This window comes from Trichosurus vulpecula, chromosome 6, assembly GCF_011100635.1.
Source record: "Trichosurus vulpecula isolate mTriVul1 chromosome 6, mTriVul1.pri, whole genome shotgun sequence".
NCBI lineage: Eukaryota > Metazoa > Chordata > Mammalia > Diprotodontia > Phalangeridae > Trichosurus > Trichosurus vulpecula.
In genome coordinates, this window is record NC_050578.1 from 79,540,339 (window position 1) to 79,563,049 (window position 22,711).

Genomic DNA, 22,711 nt, shown 5'->3' on the forward strand with positions numbered 1-22,711 from the left:
AGGAAGTCTTTCCCAATCCCCCCTAATTCTAGCACCTTCCCTATGTTGATTATTCCTTACTTATCCTGAATATAGCTTATTCATACATATTCATTTGTCTGCCCTCTCACCCATTAGAGGACAGGGGCTATCTTTTGCCTTCTTTGTATCTGCAGTATTTAGCACACTGCCTGGTTCCTGTTGCTGTTGAGTTGTTTTCAGTCATGTCCAATTCTCCATGGCCCCATTTGGGATTTTCTTGGCAGAGATACTAGAGTGCTTTGCCATTTCCTTCTCCAGCTCCTTTTACAGATGAAGAAACTGAGGCAAAGGGGCGGAGCCAAGATGGCAGCTGGAAAGCAGGGACTAGCGTGAGCTCCCTGCCAAGTCCCTCCAAAAACCTATAAAAATGGCTCTGAATGATTTCTAGAACTGCAGAACCCACAAAATAGCAGAGGGAAGCAGGGCTCCAGCCCAGGACAGCCTGGATGGTCTCTGGATAAGGTCTATCCTGCATGGAGCTGGGAGTGGAGTGGAGCGAAGCAGAGCCCAGCGTGGGCGGCACAGACCAACCAGACCAGGAGCCGGGCAGAGCGTGCCCTAGCACCCTGAATCAGTGAGCTGTGGCAGTTACCAGACTTCTCAACCCACAAACACCAAAGATAACAGAGAAGGTTAGTGGGAAAAGCTTCTGGGGACAGGGAGTTTGCAGTTTGGTCACCGCCCTGGGGGCAGCAGAGGTGGGGCAGCTACAGAACTACAGCTGCAATTGTTTCTGGCCCCAGGCCCACCTGGTGGGAGGAATTAAGTGGTGGATCAGAGCAGGAGTGAAGAGCCTGCTGAAGATCTAAGTCCAGTCCGGGTTGGGGGTTCTTGGGGAAGGAGGAGTGCTGGTGTGGCAGAGCTGGCGCATCCCCCCAAGCTTGGAACATAGAACTCCGTACTCTACAAGCAGTCATACCCTGCTGAAAAACTCAAGGGTCAAGTAAGTTGGCTGGGAACATGGCCAGGCAGTGAAAATGCATCCAGATTCATTCTCAGACTCTGGAATCTTTCTTTGGTGACAAAGAAGACCAAAACATACAGCCAGAAGAAATCAACAAAGTCAAAGAGCCTACAACAAAAGCCTCCAGGAAAAACATGAACTGGTCTCAGGCCATGGAAGACCTCAAAAAGGATTTGGAAAAGCAAGTTAGAGAAGTAGAGGAAAACTTGGGAAGAGAAATGAGAAGGATGAGAGAAAACCATGAAAAACAAGTCAATGACTTGCTAAAAGAGACCCCCAAAAATACTGAAAAATATACTGAAGAAAACAACACCTTAAAAAATAGACTAACTCAAATGGCAAAAGAGCTCCAAAAGGCCAATGAGGAGAAGAATGCCCTGAAAGGCAGAATTAGCCAAATGGAAAAGGAGGTCCAAAAGACCACTGAAGAAAATACTACTTTAAAAATTAGATTGGAGCAAGTGGAAGCTAGTGACTTTATGAGAAATCAAGATATTATCAAACGGAACCAAAGGAATGAAAAAATGGAAGACAATGTGAAATATCTCATTGGAAAAACCACTGACCTGGAAAATAGATCCAGGAGAGATAATTTAAAAATTATTGGACTACCTGAAAGCCATGATCAAAAAAAGAGCCTAGATATCATCTTTCAAGAAATTATCAAGGAGAACTGCCCTGATATTCTAGAGCCACAGGGAAAAATAGAAATGGAAAGAATCCACAGATCGCTTCCTCAAATAGATCCCAAAAAGAAATCTCCTAGGAATATTGTCACCAAATTCCAGAGCTCCCAGATCAAGGAGAAAATACTACAAGCAGCCAGAAAGAAACAATTTGAGTATTGTGGAAACATAATCAGAATAACCCAAGATCCAGCAGCTTCTACATTAAGAAATCGAAGGACTTGGAATACGATATTCTGGAGGTCAATGGAGCTAGGATTAAAACCAAGAATCACCCACCCAGCAAAACTGAGTATCATGCTCCAAGGCAAAATATGGATTTTCAATAAAATAGAGGACTTTCAAGCTTTCTCAGTGAAAAGACCAGAGCTGAATAGAAAATTTGACTTTCAAACACAAGAATCAAGAGAAGTATGAAAAGCAGGAATTCCTTTCCCATAGTACTGCAGCCAGTGTCTCTGAGTACGATAACTATCTTCGTATACTCCATGATTCGACGCCTTGCTGGAGGTCGCTTCAAGTTGGATTTAGATGTTAATGCATAAAAATGATAATCATTACTATTAAAACAAAAAAAGAAACTGAAGCAAACAGGGTTAACTGACCTGCTCAAAATCATACAACTAGTAAGTGTCTGAGACTGGATTTGAACTCATGTCTTCCTGACTCCACAGCCCAGCATTCTCTCCTAGCTGCAGGAGAAAACTAAAGAGTGCCTAAAATTAGGCAGGAATGTAGAAGGAGGCCTTTAACATTTATTTTTAAACTCAAACATTTTGTTTCTAGGGGTTCACAAACAGACAGGAGCAATTCTCCCTGACTTCCGGTCAAGTATAATTATAAAATGAAAAGATCAGAAATGTTCTGGCCGACTCAGCCCAAAGATGATCATGATTTCTTTAGCCCCAGATGTCACTCATTTTAAACCTCTGGCCCTGTTTTGAATGGCTGCTTTCTGCTTTGGGGGGAAGGGGACAGGTCTCCAAAATGGATTGAGTTCAGAGCAATTGAGAGTTCGTTTACCCACTGAAATGACTCAGTGCAGTTTTCTAGTTTCTTAATGGTTCCTGATGGTTCTTTTCAAGTGCCTTGAAATTTTCACAAGCTCAGGAAAGAATGCCTGTAACCTGGAGGGGAGGGAAGGAGGGGACAGAGAGGATGTAGAGGTTCAGTGATTGCTACTTAATAATATGGTTTTGAAAATTAACCCCTATGCTCCTCTTCCTGCTTAATTATCCTTTTTATGGGGAGTTTAAAGAGAAATTACATAAACTCTTTGTCCTCCTTTCCAAATTTCTCTCAGTTGGTTCCCTCCATCTGTTTGCTTCAGGGATATTCATAGTTTTGGCTTTCTTTGGGATAATTTTTTGTCTTGACCAGCAAGATGGCAAAATCACGATTTTCTATTGAGCTGTTCAACCCTGAAACCTTAAAAGAAAGGAATTAAGGGTCAGATACATAGTCATCACACATGGACCTACAAGGTAAGGATAGAAAACACCCTAATGAGGTAAAAACCTCTTGAGTTAACTCTGGAGGACTTAGTGCTTAGAGCTCTCATCCAGAGCACATCCCCCAGCTCCCATGTTCCCACCTCCATGTGTCCAAGCAAACTCACAGGATTGTGACTGGGGGGTCGGCTGGAGGGATCATTCATAGCAATGAATGTCCTCACCCTCTTGACTCCCCCAAAAAGCAACAATCACTGATTCTGTCTTTCCATATAAGTGAAAAGAGAATCAAGATATAAGTAGTGCTAAAAGGATGCTGCGTTCAGGATTGTAGGTTATGGGGTAACAGCACACAAGGCCTGATTGGAAAGGAGACTGGAAAACTCAAGTAATTTCTGCATTGTCCAAAGGGAGGAGGCTAAGTCCACTCAGCAGCCTAGCCAGGGGTGTCTGTGTCCCTGTGCAAGGAGTAGGGACCAAAGTGTGAGTGGCAAAGACCACAAGAGAATACCAAAATGATGAAGAGAAAAAAAATGAATGAAAATTTACTATGTAAACAGTTAAAGCAATGGAGGGTAGCTTAAAAACAGAAAGAAGAATGAGTTAAACCTCAGAAAGAAAATAAATCACATTGAAGAAATTTCATATCAAGGAAAGCAAACCAATATTGCCTAGTGAAAGACAAAATCCTGTGAACTAACCAGAGATCATGGAATATAACCAAGAATGTCCAGAATGGTTCAAAAAAGAAACAAAAAAAATTAAAGAAGAAATTAGGACTGAATTTACGTCAGGAATTGGAATTCAATATGTCTATCTGACCTCTTCTTCTCTGTCTCCTTTGCCGCATTCTCCTTCAGATCACACCCTATAAGCACAGGTGTCCCTTAGAAAGCTGTCCTGGGCCCTCTTCTCTTCTCCCTCATCACTACTTCACTTGGTGATCTCATCAGCTCCCATCGATGATTCTCACATTGACCTTTCCTGCCCCAGTCTCTCTGCTGATCTCTAATCTGACATATGTAACTGCCTTTCAGATGTCTTAAACTGGACGTCCAGTAGACATCTTAAACTCAATATATCCAAAACGGAACTGATCATCTTTCTTCCTAAACCCTCCCCAGCTTCAACCTTCCCTATTACTGGAGAAGGCAACACCATTCTCCTAGTCCCCCAGCCCTACAACCCAGGAGTTATCCTGGATTCCTCACTATCTCTCACCCCGTACATCCAAGACCTCCCATGTCTAAGGCCTGCAAATTTCATCTTTGCAACATCTCTCAAATATACCCCTTCTTTCTTCTGACACTTCCCCCACCCTGGTGCAGACCCTCACCACCTCACACTGGGACCATTGCATTAGTTTCCTGGTGGGTCTGCCTGCCTCAAGTTTCCCCACTCCAGAACATCCTCTATTCATCCGCTAAAGTGATTTTTCCTAAAGCTCCAGTCCAGTCACGTCCCTCACCCCACCTTCCACTCAATAAACTCCAGTGGCTCCCTATGCCAGCAGCAAATAAGAAAGCTCTGTTTGGCATTCAGGGCCCTTCATAACCCAGCCCCCTCCTACCTTTCCAGTATTCTTACACATTACTTCCCAACACATACTCTTTAATCCTGTTCACCCTGGCCTCCTGGCTGTGCCACAATGAGACATTCCATCTCTTGGCTCTGGGCATTTTCTCTGGCTGTCCCCCATGCCTGGAATGTTCTCCACCTTCTACTTGGCTTACTGACTTCCCTGTCTTTCTTTAGGTCCTAACTAAAGCTTACCTTCTACAGAAAGTCTTCCCCAATCCTTCTTAATTCCAGTGCCTTAATAGCCCTCTTAATAATTAATGTTAATTATTTCCTATTATATATCCATATCTACATATTTGGATATATTTGTTTGCATGTTGCCTCCCCCCTAGATTGTAATCTCCTTGAAGGCAGGGATGATATTTTACTTCTTTTTATATCCTTAGCATTTAGCATAGTGCTTGGCAAACAGTAGGCACTTAATAAATGTTTGTTGATTGATTAAGGAAAAGTGAATGCATGAATGGAGAATCTACTTTCAAATTAATAGAAGGTGTGAAAGAGCGTAATGTATGTGGGATATGAAATTACTGGAGTGATGAAAAATTTGGGAGAAGAGAAGCAAAAGGCAAATATTTTAAGAGAACATATGAATTCTATATGTCAAAATAACTTTCCTTGAAGACAGGATGTCTTAAGACCCATAGTTATCCCAAAAGAACATAACAAATTGAAAAACTTACAAGTCATAATTCAGGAAACAATAAAAAAAACTGTATAGAACTTCTAAATACAGACAAAAAAGCATCAACCAAGCAAATCCATAGAGGGCTGGTGGGGCCAAGAAATGCCTGTTCAGCAAGTTCTAAGGCATGGAATGGTTAAATTGAACAATTTCAATGTGAGAAAAACAAATTTTCCCAGCAATCAAGAGAAAGACCTTCAAACACAAAGAAACAAGAACTGAAATTACATGGGATTACTTTATATCTACAAAATATTGGGGAAGGAATGGACTAGTATATTCTATAAAGTAAAGGAGCTCAAGCTACAACCTAGCCCACTGTGAAAGAGCATGCGAACTTTAATGGTCAATGAAAGAGGGTGAGCATTCAGAGAGATACTTGAGAGCCTCATGCAAAAAAGAAAAAAAAAGGCAAATAACCCCTCCACTGCCTTCCTCTGCCCCTCCCCCCCCCACTGCAAAAAAGACAAACAAACAGGCTGGCAGATTATTTGATTCAGAAACATCTTAAATAGAAGCAGGAGAAAGGCAAATGAGTATAAATTATCAAGAAGTGACTAAGTACTGAAATAAATTAGCTCATGTTTATATTACTATTTAAGTGAAAGATTGAGATACGGGATAAAAGAAGTAAGAGGGCCCCCAAAGGTTAAAAAAAGAAAAAAAACTTAAAAAAGATTTAAGGGGAACTTTCAAAAAAAACGTACTGGACTTCCCCTAGTTTATTTTGAAATCTCTTTGGTGCGTGTGCGTGTGTGTGTGTGTGTGCGTGTGTGCGCGTGCATGTGTGTATAAGGGTTTGGACATAGTTGGGAAGAGTATATGATTAAATAAACGTTGAGGTTATGACATTCATGACTAAGGTTGAATTTAATAGCTGCATCTCACTAGCAAGACACTAGGAGAAACTTCAAGAAGGGAGAATTTTATTTTTTGAAAGGGGAACTGATCAGGGTGGATGTGAGAGGTAATGAAAAGCTGAATTTGGCATTGTTTCTACTCCTTAGAAAAGTGGATTTCTATCCCAAACGATCAGGTAAAGGCTCTGTGAGAAAATCGTTGTTACCGCAATGATTCTTTTCCACCAAAAATAATCTTTGGAAAGCCTCATTATGGAAGGAAGATTTTATGTGGATTTTGCTTTAATATTTGCCCCTCCCTTTCCCATTTTTACCAAGTATGAGAAGAAGGAAGACAGTTAATCTTTGGGTGAGTCCGATGGTGATGTACTTACGCTTTGCAATTCTTCCTTTCAATGGCTAACCTCTTAGGAGAGCACCCTACAGTGGAGATACTTTCTCTAGGAATGAGCTTTCTGCCAACAAGGAGCAAAATCTTTCCTCGGGCACTCTGAGAGAGCATGTACTGAGTGTTGTGTGGAGCCAGTAGAAACACATCTTTGTGCTGTGGCTGAATTTTGTGTAACAATCAAAATGAAAGTAATTTCTCCTCAAGCTTTGTTCAAAATAAAATGGAAAGTCCCTCCTTATTGCTTTTATTTTTGAAAGGTGGAAGTGGGCAGAGAAACAAAGAGGAGGGGAGGAGGCAAAGAGACAGGAGACAAGGAGAGTTAGCCTTAAGAACAAGGAAAAGAACACGTCATCTGGCTATTTTTTTTCATGAAATAGCTTAGCTTTTCAGCTAGCCATTTGAGATGTTCCCACTGGAGACCTGTATATTGTGTAGACCAGGGGGGTTAAACAGAAGGCTCATGCAGCCCACAGTACTCCTGAGTGCTGTCCAAACCAGATTAAAATGTAATTGGGAAATATTTAACAAACTAAATTAAAATGCAACAAAATACAGATAATGTTAACATGTGGTTTTCTACCTTAAAATGCAGCCTTCGGGGATCTTTATGTATGGTTTAGTGACTCCCATTTCTATATGAGTTTGGCACCATTATCATAAACTAGACCATGATTCATGCAGTAGATCTAACTAAAATGGAGGAAGAATTGAGATTTTTCTATGTCACCTACAAATTGTGATGCCTGGTAAGTCCCTACATATATTCTCCCCACAGCTTCCCAAAAGGGTAAATTGTCCCCATCAGATTAATAGTTTGTTTTCTTTTCTTTGTTTTTAATTTTTAATTTTTTTGTATCAAAGATTTATAGCTGGAAGAGAAAGGTCTTTAAATCGAACCCCTTCCTTTTGTTGATGAGAAAATAGAGTCTCAGAGAGGTAAAGGAATTAGCTTGTGCTCACACGGTTAATGTCTGGAGCAGGATTCAAATCAAAACATGAAAGGCCCTCACTTTAGTAAAGATACAACCACTCTGCTTCTGAATGGTGCTGAAGTAGGCAAAGTTGAATGTAAATACATCTAACATGGCTTATACATCTCATATGCTATTCATGAATTATTTTGTATTAGGGTTACTAGTGTAAAAATATTGGGGTGTAGTGAGTAGAGGACCAACCTTGGTATCAGGAAGATCTGGGTTCAAGTCCTGTCTTTGACACATATCATCTGTATGACTATTGATAAATCTCCTAACCTCTCAGTGCCCCCAGGCAACCTTCTGAAGCTACAAATTGCCTAAGAGTTGCCAATCCTTATTTAGGTATAGAGTTTGCACACTGGGAGTTCTCTATGCGGATAAAATCAGAAGTGGAACCTTATCCCTCCTTCTAAAAATAGTTAGTTGTGTCAGGTACTGTTCCTTTCTTATATGACCATTTTATTTACTGAAAAGGGTAGACAATTGACTTAAGGAAGAGAAACACAGAAAAACTGCTTGAGGGAAAACACAGACAGTCCTGAGAGAACCTGAGGAAAATTAACCAGCCAGAAAACAGTGCTTGAGGGGAGACACTTATAGTTCTGAGAGGACCTGAGAGAAAGCAGCCCCTCAGAGGTCAAAGTATTTACTGATGGTAAGATGGCTGTAGTACATTGAGATAATTGTGTGTTGGCTACTTATGTCCTCTCGGAAAGAAATGGGAATTCGGAATTTCTCAGCATAAGATCGAGGTGGATAACTATATATGAAGAGATCCTGATTTGAGGAATAAGAGGCATGAGGGGCCAGCTTAGAAGCCAAAATATTACAATTCAGAAACCAAAACACAGAATCCAGAGGAGCTGGAAAGCAGAATGGAGAAAAAAGAAGATAATTAGCAGTTACTTCAAACTGAGCCCAATTCACTAAAGGCAAATAGGCTTAATTGCTTGTGATCTCAGGGAGCCAGGAGGCGAGGGAGAAAAAGAATTTGGAACTCAAAACTTAAAAAAAGCAAAAAATTGTTTTAACATGTAATTGGGGAAAATATTATTTAAAAAAAAGACAAACCGGCTCAGCAGTTGTACTGGGGAGCTGATCTGATTGGAGGAAGATTACTACTGCTTGGAAGAGCACACTGGAGAAAAGAAGAGTTTTCTGGGATTGTTACCAATCATCTCTTAAGTACCAAATCTGATTGTCTTTTTTTGAGCCTCATCCTTCTCAACCTCTCTTATGTATTTCACATCATTGACTATCCTCCCCTCTTGGATATTCTATCTGGGTTTTTGTGACCTTACTCTATCCTGGTTCTCCTACTTGTCTAGCCACTCTCTTCACCTTCTTTCGCTGATGCTCATCCAGATCACACAGCCTAACTGGGTCCACTACAAAGTTCTCTCCTTAGCCACAGTCTTCTTTCTCTGCTCTTCTCTTTCTCTTTTCCCTCTCTCTTTGTAACCTCATCAGCTCCTGTGGGGCAAATTATGTCAATGACTTGGAGATGTATATGTCCAGCATGGTTCTCTCCCTAGAACTACAATCCTGCCATTTCAAACTCAGTGTGTATAAAACAGAACTCATTATCTTTGCCACCAGATGTATCCCTCTTCTAGACTTCCCATGTCTGTGGAAGGCACCACTATTCTTCCTGTCTCCTGGGATCACAATCTTGAAGTTATCTTCATCTCCTCACTTTCCCTTGTCCCGCATATCAAACCAGTTGCCAAATCTTGCCATTTCTCCCTCCACAACATCTGTTGCATTTAATTCCTTTTCTCCACTCACAGGGATTTATCTCAGCAGTCTCTTAACTGGTTTCCCCACTCTAGTCTATCCTCTGAATGACTATCACAGGGATTTGCCATAAACGCAGATATGACTGCCCTACTCGGTAAACTGCAATAGATTTCCATTGCCTCTGGAATCTGATGCAAAGTTCTCTATTGGTCTTTTAAAGTTCTTCACTAACATGCTCCCATTTATATTCCTGGCTTCATTTTATATCACTCTCCCTCCTGCACTCTGAGATCCATTTAAACTGGCTTTTTCTTTGCTCCTCACACATTTTATTCTTGTTTCTCTACCTTTGTATGGACTGTCTCCCATGCCTGCAATGCACTTCTTCCTCACCTCCATCTCACAGAGGCAGAATGAGACATGCATTTTTCAACGTAGCCAATGTGAGAAATTATTTTGCTTGCTTATGCACATTTGATGCAAGAGTTTTTCTTCTTTTTCCAGTTGGGGGTGGGGAGGTAGAAGGGAGAGAAAAGAAATGCTTGTAATTTGAAAAAATTAAATATGCACATATACGTATATGCATATAGAAACAGATATTTATACATATATATGTGTTTATGTATATATACACATTTATGTATATACACACATACATATAAACATGTACATACATACATTATATACATATACATACACACATACAACACAATCTGGTTACTTTTCATGTCTTTTTTCCCCTTAGTGCCTACCATTTCTACCTCTCCTGTAAGCACATATGGGGACATGATGTTGGAGTCCAAATATAACGGTTCCATTGTCCTTGATGGAGAAGAGTTTTTAGTTCTCCCTCTTTCTCTCTCTGTCTGTCTCTCGCTCTTTCCATATTTGTGCATTTCCTATTTTTGATTGTCAGTTCCCTGTTTAAATAGATTAGGATTCACTTGTTTTAATTTTATTCCATATTTGTTCTTGTTTTTCTTCTTGCTTTTTACTAATTCTGATCTTAGATAAGAAAAATAGTCTGACTGTACAAAGACATCAACTGACTATTATGCATTAGGCACTGTGCAAAGAAAGATAAAAGACAGTATCTTCTCTCAAGAAGCTCACAGTCTAATGGGAGAGACAATAAACAACACTATGTACACATAAGGTAAGTAGGAAGTAATCAACAGGAGGAAGGCACTAGAAATGAGATAGATTGGGCAAGGCTTCCTGCAGAAGGTGAGATCTAAGCTGGGCATTGAAGGAAGCCAGAGAAGCCAGGAGGTGGAAATGAGGGAGAGAGCATTCCAGGTGTGGGGAATAGCCAGAGGAAATGCCTGGAGCTGAGAGATGTCCAGTTTGGGAAACAGAGAAGAGGTCGGTGTCACTGGATAGAAGGCGATTCATGGAAAATTCCCAAATGAATAACGAGTCCTTTCCAGTTTGTTAAAATATAGCCTATTTCATTTTTCCTGTGTGATGTTATTTGATGCTTATCATGCCCAGCACCGTATTACTTTTTCAAAGAGCATTTTTTCTGATAGATGTGAGACCATGAGGCAGTGGGGAGTGTTGAAGCTAGAATCAGGAAGCTCTGAGTTCAAATTCAGTGTCAGATACTAGCTGTGTGTCCTGGCCAAATCACTCAGTCTCTGAATGTCTTTCCTTATTGGTAAAATGGTGCTAAAGATAGTGCCTACCTGCCAGGGTTGTTGTAAGGATCAAGTGACAGTATTTGTAATACTAATAATGGCCTCTCTCATTCCTTCTTCATGAACCATGAAGGGCGTGTGAAGTATTCGGGGAGGACTAGCACTGCTAGACTCATCCACCTTTGGTGTTCACCTTCACCCAACTCTCGCCTGTGGCTCCCAGAAGCTGTAGCATATGCGGTGGCCACACTGTAGTAAAAACCATCTTGGCAGACAGCTTAAACCAGGTTAAGGGTAACTGACAGGTCTCAAGCCTATTGGCAAGTTAAGTGAGTGTCTACAAAGCAAGTGAAGATTTGCCCAGCGGAAGGGGTGGATGAGAACGATTTCTTCCAATAGCCATGAAGGCGGCTGAAGCAGGCACCATGGAATGCTTAGAGCTTGGACAGACATTGAAGATGCCAAGGCCATCCAATGCATTCTGGGCCATTGCCAGTTGTTTGACTTTTTTCACGCTGCTGGACTTTGACTCTGGAAGAGTGAGTTAGGCTGATGACTTTGTGAGGCTCTGCCTCACTTAAATCCAATCCATGCGTAAGTCAAGACATCTCTCCTCCATGATGTCATTGGTCAAAGGAAGGAAGAACGGTAACAACTTTTTCCTACCTTTGTATGGATGTTACCAAGTATCTGAGTTGATTTGATTTGGATGGTCTTCTGGAGTCCTTCCTAGAATTTCTCTGCCTATTCATTGTCAGCAATTGATGTTGACAGGCAGGTAATTATTTCATAGTGGTCTTTTTGTGAATACTTATCATTAGTCTTGTAAAGTGTGATGACCAAATATCATATGGAAAGTGATTTCCATTGCTTTTGAGCATACAATAGCACACACTCTATCAGTCTCCCTTTTCGGTTTTGTTTTGTTTTTGCCTGTCCCAAGAGTACCTGGGAGGCCTCCTTCTAATTAGCCACAAATTTCTTTTCTTCTGGTTTTCTTTTATAGAAAGAATGTAAAGATTGGCATGATACATCCATATATCCACTCATCGGCCATTGGATGAGGATGTCACATTTAGCGTACCCATGGCATAATTAAAGTTTATGTCTAAAGTTTATGTTTAAAGTCAGTTTAAAAAAACCTGTGATTCTTAGCATCTCCTGACTCCTTTTTTGGTGCTTCAGCCACCTCTGCAAAACAGAAGGAGCGGCACTTGGCCGAGGGCCATTTTATAATTATTTTTGTGTCGTGGGTTGCCATGGAGAGAAAAGTTAATTTCCAATCAATCAACAAGCACGTATTAAGAGATTACTAGGTGCCAGGCAATGGACCACCCTACTGCTAATGATTCTTTCTCTGGATAGGAAAAGATTAAGAAAATGACTTCTGTGGAGGGGCAGCTAGATGGTGGACTGGATGGAGCACCCGGCCCTGGAGTCAGGAGGACCTGAGTTAAAATCTGTCCTCAGGCATTTACTAGCTATGTCATCCTGGACAAGACACTTAACTCCTATTGTCTCCAAAAGAAAGACCTCTGTGTAATGGGCACATTGTCTATGTCTAAGGAGTGCTGCTGAGATCCTTAATAACAATTTGTTTTCTTCAATATTTCTCCCTGAAATATTGTTAACTACATTCAAGTCTACCTAGCAAATGATTTTTTTAAATAGATTTTGAAAAAATAGATTTATATTGATTTTTAAAAATCGATAATGATAGAGGTAACATTCAGTTTACCTGGGGAGCTAGATGACACAGTGAATAGAGCACCAGGCCTGGAGTCTAGAAGACCCAAGTTCATATCTGGCCTTAGACACTTACCAGCTGTGTGACCCTGGGAAAGTCACTCAGCCCTGTTTGCCTCAGTTTCCTCATCTGTCAAATGAGCTGGAGAAGGAAATGCCAAACCACTCCAGGATCTTTGCCAAGAAAACCCCAAATGGGGTCATGGAGTTAGACATGACTAAAAGGACTGAACAATTACTACTTCATAAGGAAAGTGAAAATGCTTTTACTCTTTACTCCCTTTTCCCCTCCCCCATTTATTTCTCTTTCTCATACAGGCAGCAGCTAAACTACACCAAGACAGGGAGGACAGATTTTAAGCTAATAGAAACCATTTCAAACAAGCCTCTGTGGTTTTTGGTTACCATGGTTCTAAAGCTGCTACATTTGATTTACAATTATAATCTACAAGAGATTGGAGGTCCTCTATCTCAAGGCATACTTTTGCATTTTATTTTAATCAATTATAGTGAATTAACATTTATATAAGTTTTCTTTGCAATTATTATACCCATTTTTACAGATGTGGAAACTGAGGCCCAAAGAGTTTTATTAACAGTGTGATTTGGGGTTAAACTGTTTCTTGTTAATATGGGTATTTTATATTTTTGTAAACATTTGTAAATTTTCTTTAATGCAGATTTTTTTCCACCTATTTGCCATTGGTCAAAATGGTCAAGAAGCATTTATTGTGGTTCTGTGTTAAGAAAATACAAAAGAGGTAAAAACATAATCTCAGCACACAAAGGGCATATATTTAATGGGGGAGACAACCTGAAAACCACTCTATACATCCAAGATCTACAAAAGTTTAAGTGGAAAGTATTCTCCAAGGGAAGGCACTAACAGTAGGGAGGAAAGAGAAGATGCTGGGGAAGGATTCTTGACAAAGGTGGTATTTGTGCTGGTTTCCTTGATATCATCTTCATTTGCTGTGAATTCTTTTTCATTTCTAACAAATTTTAGTTTTTTCTCCCTCAAAATCAGACTATTTAACTGTTAATCTATTTTGGTAGTTTTTAAAAATAGCTCCTACTTATATTTACATTGAAATACCTTTTTCCTTTTCATTTCGTGAATCTCTTTGATTTTTCAGGCTTTCTATTTTAGAGTTCCATTTTGTGAGTGTGTGGTTGTGTGTTTTGGATTTGCTGCTTTTCTAATTTTTGTTTTTAGTTGCATTCTTAATTTAAGGATCTGTACTGTGTGATTTGACGACAGTCACTTTCTGAACTGGGTTCTATTAGATGGGGGCAAGCTAGGTGGTGCCATAGTGCATAGAGCACTGGGCCTAGGATGATGAAGACTCATCTTCCTGAGTTCAAATCTCGCCTCAGACATTCGCTAGCTGTGTGACCCTGGGAAAGTCATTTAGACCTGTTTGCCTCAGTTTCTTCATTTGTAAAATGAGCTGGAGAAGGAAATGCAAATCACCCCAGAATCTTTGCCAAGAAAACCCCAAATGGGGTCATGAGGAATCAGACAGGACTAAATCTACTAAACAACAACATCGTCTATAATGTTAAATCTGGCCTCAGACACTTCCTAGCTGTGTAACACTGGGCAAGTCCCTTAACACTATTTTCCTCAGTTTCCTTATCTGTAAAATAAATTGGAGAAGGAAATGGCAAACCCCTCCAGTATCTTTGCCAAGAAAACCCCAAATGGGTCACAAAAGTTCAGAGATGACTGAAAAATGACCAAGCAACAATACCAGATGGCCCCTGCCTTCACTTCCATCTCTCAAACTGCTGTCCTATGATCCCTTTTCCTAAACTCTCTCTAGCCCACCATCCAGCACACTACACTGCCCTTCATTTCAGACTCCTGCATCATCTAGAATGTCCCCTGGGCTGGTTTTCTAACAATAGCAAAGGGTTTCCTTCTTCCCTTTTCCTGATAGTAGCTGTTTGAGCACATGTATCTCTCTTACTGCTAAATGCAGCCTGACTCTTCCTGCTGAAAATACTCATCCTTACTAGCTGGTAGATGCCAGCACAGAATGGAGAGTTCCTCCATGATCATGGCTGTGGCTACTTTGGAATGATATGAATTAAATCTCTGTAAAGAAAAGAGGGAGGCATGAAATCAAGGGAGATTGAGCCTATAGGAAATCCATAGGGATTGGAAAGGTCCAGGGTCCCCTTCTATAATTACATCTTGTGGGATTCTCCATGCCTTGGTAACACCACATGTGAAGGGGGCAAAGTTTTCTCCTAAAGACAAGGTAGTGAGCACAATGAATAGAAATACTGGACTTGGAGTCAGGAAGACTCAAGTTCAAATCCTGCCTTAGACACTTAGTAGCTGTGTGGCCCTGTGAAAGTCACTTACCCTCAATCAGCCTCAATTTCCTTATCTGTAAAATGGGGATAATAACAGCATCCACCCGTTAGGGTGGTTTTGAGGATCAAATCCAAGTCAAGCACTTGGAATAGAGCTTGGCAAATAGTAGGAGCCTAATAAACACTTATTTCCTCCACAGAGAAATAAATTTAGGCTTGTCACCAATTGTGAATCAGTGATTTTTTTTTTTAGCCAAGGAAAAAGACAAAGTTTATTAAGGATTCACCATATTGGGTTGTCTTAAGGAATCTCACCCTTTTGTGATGCCTGTTTTCACAAGCGGGCCAGATTCAACCCACTGAGCTAGATTGAATCTGAGCCGAATCAGTGATTTCTTAAGGACTTGTTCCTGTTGGGATGTTCAAAAGAGGACTTACTGTCCAGTAAGTGGTATCTATGATGTAGGTTCATTTCTTCATTAAACTTTATAAAACCTAATGTCTTCGCATCAATTCTTTTTCTGCTGTCATTGTCCTGTCTTTCTCATCTGGAGGATTCATATACTTAAGCTTCTGTCCAGAGAAGTGCAGCTTTACTTGTGTGTGCTCTCCTATTTGGTACTAAGATGTGATGGCAGAGCAAAATGGCCAACTCAGAGGCAGGGCAGCTCTACTCAGCTGAATCATCTTGGAGTGTCATCAGCTCATGTTCTTATGGAACACCCTTCACCTGCTATGGCTAAATTGAAAGACTGGAGAGAGACTACCTCCCTTAGGGGTGATCCCACAAGAGAGAGAAAATGATTAGAGTAACTTCTCTGAGAAAAGGTCCAATTGTGTCAGAGATTAAAAAAAATAGAGGCTGAAGTAATATAATTATGACCTGAGAGGGAATTGTGGGATAGAGGTAGAAAATGTCCAAAGTATACAAGTGTGCCAGCTGGCTAAGATATAGGCAGGTTACGTAGGTCCTTAGATGGAGAAAATTGGTACTGGGCTTTTGGGAGAGGGTGGAGAAGGTAGGAGCAGAGAATGAGAAAATGAGGAGGGAGCCTAGAGAGAAGTAACAGAGAAATATACCTTGAGCTGGCAATGAATAGAGGAAAAAAACCCCAAACCCAGCAAGTCTTCTGTTACTCAAGAAGCAAATCTGCTTCCTTCCCTCAAAGGGCTCCCCAACTGTCAACCACGTGATTCTCAGACTGAAGGGCATAAATATAGCCTGGCCAGCAGCCAGCAGAAAGGAAAAAATAAACTCCTCATCTTCTCAGCCTTTGAGGTAAACTTAATATGTTTATCAAGGAGATTGCTACATGTGAAACATGAACACTGAGTTCCTTCTGTTTTGAGGAGAGACTGTCCACCTTCTCTGGAAACTAGAGGTAGAAGCAGAGAGAAGGAGGTGGTTTTATTTTACATTTCTTTTTATTTATATTTATTTATGATTAGTTTTATTTTATTTAATATTTATCATTATCTCTTCATTTGTCATTTAACTTATTTTATATTTATTTTTGCATTTGTTTATTTTATTTAATATTTATTGTTTTAGTATTTGTTATTAATTTTAGCATTTTAGCATTATTTAATATTTATTCATTTTATTTATTATCACAATGTATTTTGTATATTGCATTAGCACTTCAGATCCCTGTTAGTTGTTTCTGAAGCACTTGAGAGATGGTGAGTGAAAATGGTGACATCATCATAGGCCCCTACTCTTTTCCCTCTACATTTTCTCTTTTGGTGACCTTATCTCATTGATTTCATTATAACTCCAGAGCTATATATTTGACTTTAGCATCTTCCACCAATCACCCATTGGTCATTTCAAATTATCAGTCCTGAGACCAGCACTTGACATATAGTAAGCACTTAATAAATGCATATCGACTGACATTTCAAATGCAACATGGCTTAAACAGAAGTCGCCATCTTTCCCCTCAAACTCTCTCCGTTTCCTGGCCTTGAAGGCATTACCATACTTTGAGTCTTCCAAATGTGTAACTGTGGTGTTATTCTTCCCTTCTCACTCTCCCTCACCCCACATAGGCAATCAGTTGTCAAATCTTGCTGTTTCTACCTGATGACTCCACTCAAGCCTTTCTCTCCACTCACACAGCTACCACCTTAGTTCAGACCCTTATTATGTCATGCCTTAATTGGTAGAAGAACCTATTAATTAGGTTCTCTGCCTCCCCACTTCAGTCCATTTTCCACACTGATGTCAAAGCATATTAACATAATGAAACATATTATTAACATCCTTAGGTATGTTAATATATCAATGCCACTTCCCACAGCCACAGTGAAGGTTCACAGCCAGGTAAAGGTTAACATTCCTCAGGTGGTCTTAACCTTTTCTGTGTCATGGACCCTTTGGCAGTCTCATGAAGCATATAGCTCCATTCTTAGAACAATGTTTTCAAAGGCATAAAATACAGTACATATGATTACAAAGGTAACCAATTATGTTGAAATAATTGAAGTATTTTTCCCCATCCAAGCTAATGGATCCCTTGAAACCTCTTCATGCCCCTTTGGGAATCCATGGACCCCAGATTAAGAGCTCTTACTCTAAGGTATACCAGTTCTAGCAGGAGTGACCTTCCTGTTTGTCATTTTCTACATTCAAAGAGAACATAAAATGCAAATAGGTGAGAGAGAAGGAAAACATCCTGAGAGCCCCAGGCAGGATACCGACCCTGTAGTTGTCAAACACAATGTCAGTCTATCATTTTTATCACCCAACAAAGGAAAAGAGCAAAGAGTAGGGCCCGGGAGTCACCTGCCCCAAAGCTGCAGAGAAGGAGATGAACAGGTATAATAATTAGCATAGCCTGAAGACTCAAGAATCTCAGTGGAACCATTTGTTAAATCAATCCCGTTGGCTATGAAATTAATCATTTTGGTCCTGCCGTATTTATTAATCAGCTTTGCAGATGTCCCAGACACTAAATCACAACAGGATTTGAGAATGGAAAATTAGGGGAAAATTAATCCCAAATTTTGGTGCACGATGAGAAAGGGGGTGGGGCTCATCTTTTATATTCTTTTTCCTGAAAGGGGTGTCAGACCCATGGTCATTCCTAGGGAGATGTGATACCCGGAGAACAAGTTTGTATCGAGGTGAAATAATCAACATAAGATTATTACTGAGGACAGCTTTTAAGACAGGAAGGGGTCATCTATCCATCAGCATTTATTAGGCATATACCATGAGCCAAACATTGTGCTAAGCACTGGGTATGTAAAAACAAGCAAAAGATGGTCCCTGTCCTCAGTCTAAATGGCAGGGTCAACAAACAAAGAAATTATACAGGATAAATAGGAAATAATTAACAGAGGGCAGGCACTAGAATTAAGTGAGATTGGAAGAGGCTTTCTGTAAAAGATGGGATTTCAGTTGGGACTTGAAGGAAGCCCAGGAGCCAGGAGGCTGAGAAAGAAGAGGAAGAAGAGCGTTCCAAGCAAGGGGGGCAGTCAGAGAAAATACCAGAAATGGAGTGTCTTTTTTGTGGAACAGCCAGGAAGCTGGTGTCACTGGACTGAAGAGCATGTGTCAGGGAGTAAGGTATGAGAAGACTGGAAGGTATGAGGGGGCAGGTTATGAAGAGCTTCTAACATCAAACAGAGGATTTTGTATTTGATCCTGGAAGTGAAGGGAACCACTGGAGTTTATTGAGTAGCATGGTGACATAGTCAGATGTGCTTTCAGATAATCACTTTAGTGGCTGAATTCAGGGGGAGAGACTTGAGGCAGACAGACCCTTCAGCAGGTTATCGGTGAGAGTGAGGAGGGCCTGAACCAGAGTGGGGGCAGTGTCAGAGAAGAGAAGGGAATGTTTTCAAAGAGACGTTGCAAAGGTAAAATTGCTGGGTCTTAGCTGCAGAATGAGATGAGGGGTGAGAGATAGAGAGGAACCCAGGGTGACTGATAGGTTGTAAGCCTGAAGGATTAAGAGGATGATTTTGCCCTCTACAGTAATAGGGAAGGTAAAGGGTGGTGGTGGTAGGGATTAGGAAGCAAGATAATAAGTTCCATTTTGGAGAGGTTGAGTTTAAGATGTCTCCTGGACATCCAGTTTGAAATTATCTGAAAGGCATTTAGAGATGTGAGATTGGACATCAGCAGAGAGGTTGGGGCATGATAGGTAGGTTTGGAAATCATCAGCATAAAGATGGTAATTAAATCTATGAGAGCTGATGAGATCACCGGTGAAATAGGGAGGAAAGAGGGAGAAGAGAAGGGAGCCCAGAACAAAACCCTGAGGGACACCTACAATTAGAGGGAGTGATTTGGAAGAGGACCCAGCAAAAGAGACAGAAATGGGTGAGATGAGACCTAGAGGGAAGGGGGTCTCAAGGAGGAGAGAGTGATCAGCAGTGACAAAGGCTGCAGAGTGAGGAGAATGAGGATTGAGAAAAGACCATCAGATCCAGCCACAAAGAGATCATTAACAACTTTAGAGAGAAATGATTTTGGTGGAATGGTAAGGTTGGAAGCTGGATTGCAGGAGACTAAGAAGAGAGAGAGAGGAAAGTGGAGGCACCTATTTTCAAGTTTAGCCACAAAAGGCAGAAGAGATTTAGGACAATAATTATACACACACACACACATACGTATGCGTATGTATATATACACACATGTATGTGGGGATGTGGGTATATAATAATTATCACCATCAACAGCATCGGCGTTAGCGCCATGGAAAACAAAACAAAACTATCTGTGGTTAAATACTTGAAGTTTTCTTAAAGACTCAAAAAGACCATTACTTGTTTTTTTCCTCTTGAAGCAATCAAGGTTAAGTGACTTGCCCAGGGTCACACAGCTAGTAAGTGTCTGAGGCTGGATTTGAACTCAGGTCCTCCTGACTGCAGGGATGGTGCTCCATCTACATTGCATTTTAAAAGATCATTTGTCTTATTTCCTTAGAGTTTACCTTATCTAATTTACTTTCTTTAAAAAAAATAAAAAGTTAAAAAAGTATTTCATTTATTGTTTTTAAACCTTTCAAGATTTTCTGAACTTTAGACAACACATGTACACAAAAAAGTACTTTCCCCCAATTCAAAATTAAGTACAATTCTTTTTTAAAGCAATGGGCAATGTATCACATATGGGGCAACATTGCTGGAAATAAACTGTAAGCCATAATGAGGCCATCAATAGACATGATCTATAAGGGTCCATCGGATGTCAGCAGAAACAGAATTCAGTGTTTCTATGGATAAAAGTGGAATGTAGAGGGCATGGGTCATCTACATTCGCCTAAATTGTGTCTCTCCAAACTCAGCACTTATAATTTGGCCTCTAACTGGCACGTGAGTTGCTTCTACTTGCCAGCATGTTACCTTTAAAATGGATTTGCACCTCTAGGCATTGTTAGGTTCTAATGTTCTAGATCCATTCAACTCACCTGAACTTAACGCATGCTGAACTTGTTCCATGATGATCCGAGGGGAGGCCGTATTACTTTCAGTCCCTTCCACCTCATAGGTTGGCATAGTCATTTGGGAAGATGTCTCTTCTATCATAGGCCCCGATGAAGAGGGAAGTGTTGGTGTCTCATTAGGAATGAGGTCAGCTCCAGGTGGTGTAGCCGTGAGAGTTCCCGAGGGTCCTTCACTGCTCTTTTGGTGGGTGGTGCTTTCGGTTGTAACGGAGTCTGTGATCACACCGGTTGGAGACACCTTTGGCGGCAACGAAGAAGGGGATGAAGAAGAAGAGACCGATGGCTGGGGGGAAGAGGCTACTGCTTCTCCATCTGATGGAGGAGGAGAAACTGTACTTGGTGTTTCTGTATCATTATTAACTTCTGGTGTTGCAGAGATGAGTACTGCACGGGTGGTTTTAAACTGGTCTTGGCTGCTTGTTGGCGATATTCTAGCCGAGGACGACTCGTCTTGGGCTTTGTCTTTTCTCTCCTGGCCAACACCAGTAACTGTTGATTCTTGTACAGAGACTTTGCTGGTGCTCTCTGGGTCTCTTGGTGTTACTGATATGCTTCTAGGAAGTGGAGTTGTCTCAGCTGACAAAGTCACTGTTGATAACAAGTTATTCTGTGAGCTGTTGCTGGAGGAGTTGGTAACATCAGCAGTATTTTGTGGAGGACCGGTCGAGATTGAAGATAATGTGGTGAATTTTGTCGGAAGAGAAGCAGGAAAGGTGGCTGATGCAGGCAGACTTTGTGCTCTTAAACCTGTGGAAGAATCAGTGACAGATTGTCAACATTAAGACTGGAAACGTGAAATTATCCTAATTCAGTCAGTGGTGTGCTGGTAAATAGCTAACAACCGGCTTTCAGAAAAAAATAACCACATGGTATCTATGATGCACTTTAAAGTTTAGGTTACATTATTAACATTATCTTTATTACTTTAAGTCTTGACAACCAACAAAACAACTAAACTGTGATTTGTGGCATTTGCTGATTTCTAAGGTGTAAGTATTCACACTGATAATTTAACCATAAGCTCTCCTGAGCCCATTCATCCCCACGTATAGTAATATCTATCTCCTCTCCAGTTTTGAAGGGAACTTCATGTTATCCTCTCTTCAGTTTTGCAGAGGAAGTATTTATTTTTCCCCAGGTCATTTGCCTCCTTTCATGTAATTGTCAGGAGATGGTCCTCTGAAGGCTTGGTAAGAGTAGCCAGCTGGTCAGGCAACACCACACGCAAACACCGAAGTGGATGAATACTCGCTTAAATGCTGTTTGCTTAGAGCTCTGATTTTCCCCTCAGCCTGGATCATGGAATCTGATGTGGGAAACTAATATGTAACCTGGTCTTCAGGAGTGCCTGTTGAGTGTGTTTGGCACTCTGATGGGGGGGAGCACGTTGACTGGCATTCCTGGTTACAGTTAGTGGGTTTTAGGAGGGTGCTTTATTGAAGGAGGATTGAGAACTTGTCCCTTATGGTATGGGAAGATCATTCTGGTTCCTCCCCTTGATCCCACTCCATCGAGGGTAGAGCATACAGAAGTGCCATTTAATTCCATAGCCGTGAAATATGAAGCAAAAATGTGTTGAATGAGTATTTATTTAAATGTTAGTCAGCTTACCTCCTATGGTACTGGGAAACAGAAACACTCAAGAACATAGAATTTGGGATCATGAGAGGGATCTTAAAGTCAACTATCCCAATTACCCCTGTTTAGAAAGGAAGAAATAGACCCAGAGAATGAGTGAGTCATCTAAGATCATATCACTACTTGTTTCTGTCAGGATTCATGCTTGTTGTTTATGTATGGCTTTGGGCATGTCACTAAAACATATTGAGCCTCAGTATCTCTATCTGCAAAATGGATAACATGGTATTTGAACCCCCCCCCCCCCAAACTGACAAGTTTATTGGTAAAATTTAGGTGAAAATAATTCATGGTTTGTGTGTTCTATATAAATGCAAACAGTTATTATTATTATTATTGTTAGTGGCAGAGCTAGGATTAGGCCACAGGTTCAATGGCTCCTACAGCGTTTGTATAGGCTCTCAGAAAACCTAGTCTCATGACATCATACAGGTGCTCCTGATTCTTTGAGTTTTACTCACAAAAAGTATTTATGATTTCATTTTCCATGTAACATATCCATCCAAATGTATTTAAAAAAAAGATGCCTGAAGAAGAAATCATGGCT

General features: G+C 40.7%; 1 protein-coding gene across 1 annotated transcript in view; it reads right to left on the reverse strand.

Moving 5' to 3' along the window:
• Positions 1–22,711, reverse strand: part of PARM1 (prostate androgen-regulated mucin-like protein 1) — a 135,178-nt gene that overhangs the window by 17,797 nt on the left and 94,670 nt on the right. Inside the window, exon 2 of the mRNA XM_036762703.1 lies at positions 20,491–21,273. Within this exon, the coding sequence (XP_036618598.1) occupies positions 20,491–21,273 (783 nt within the window). The remainder of the gene's footprint in view (positions 1–20,490; positions 21,274–22,711) is intronic.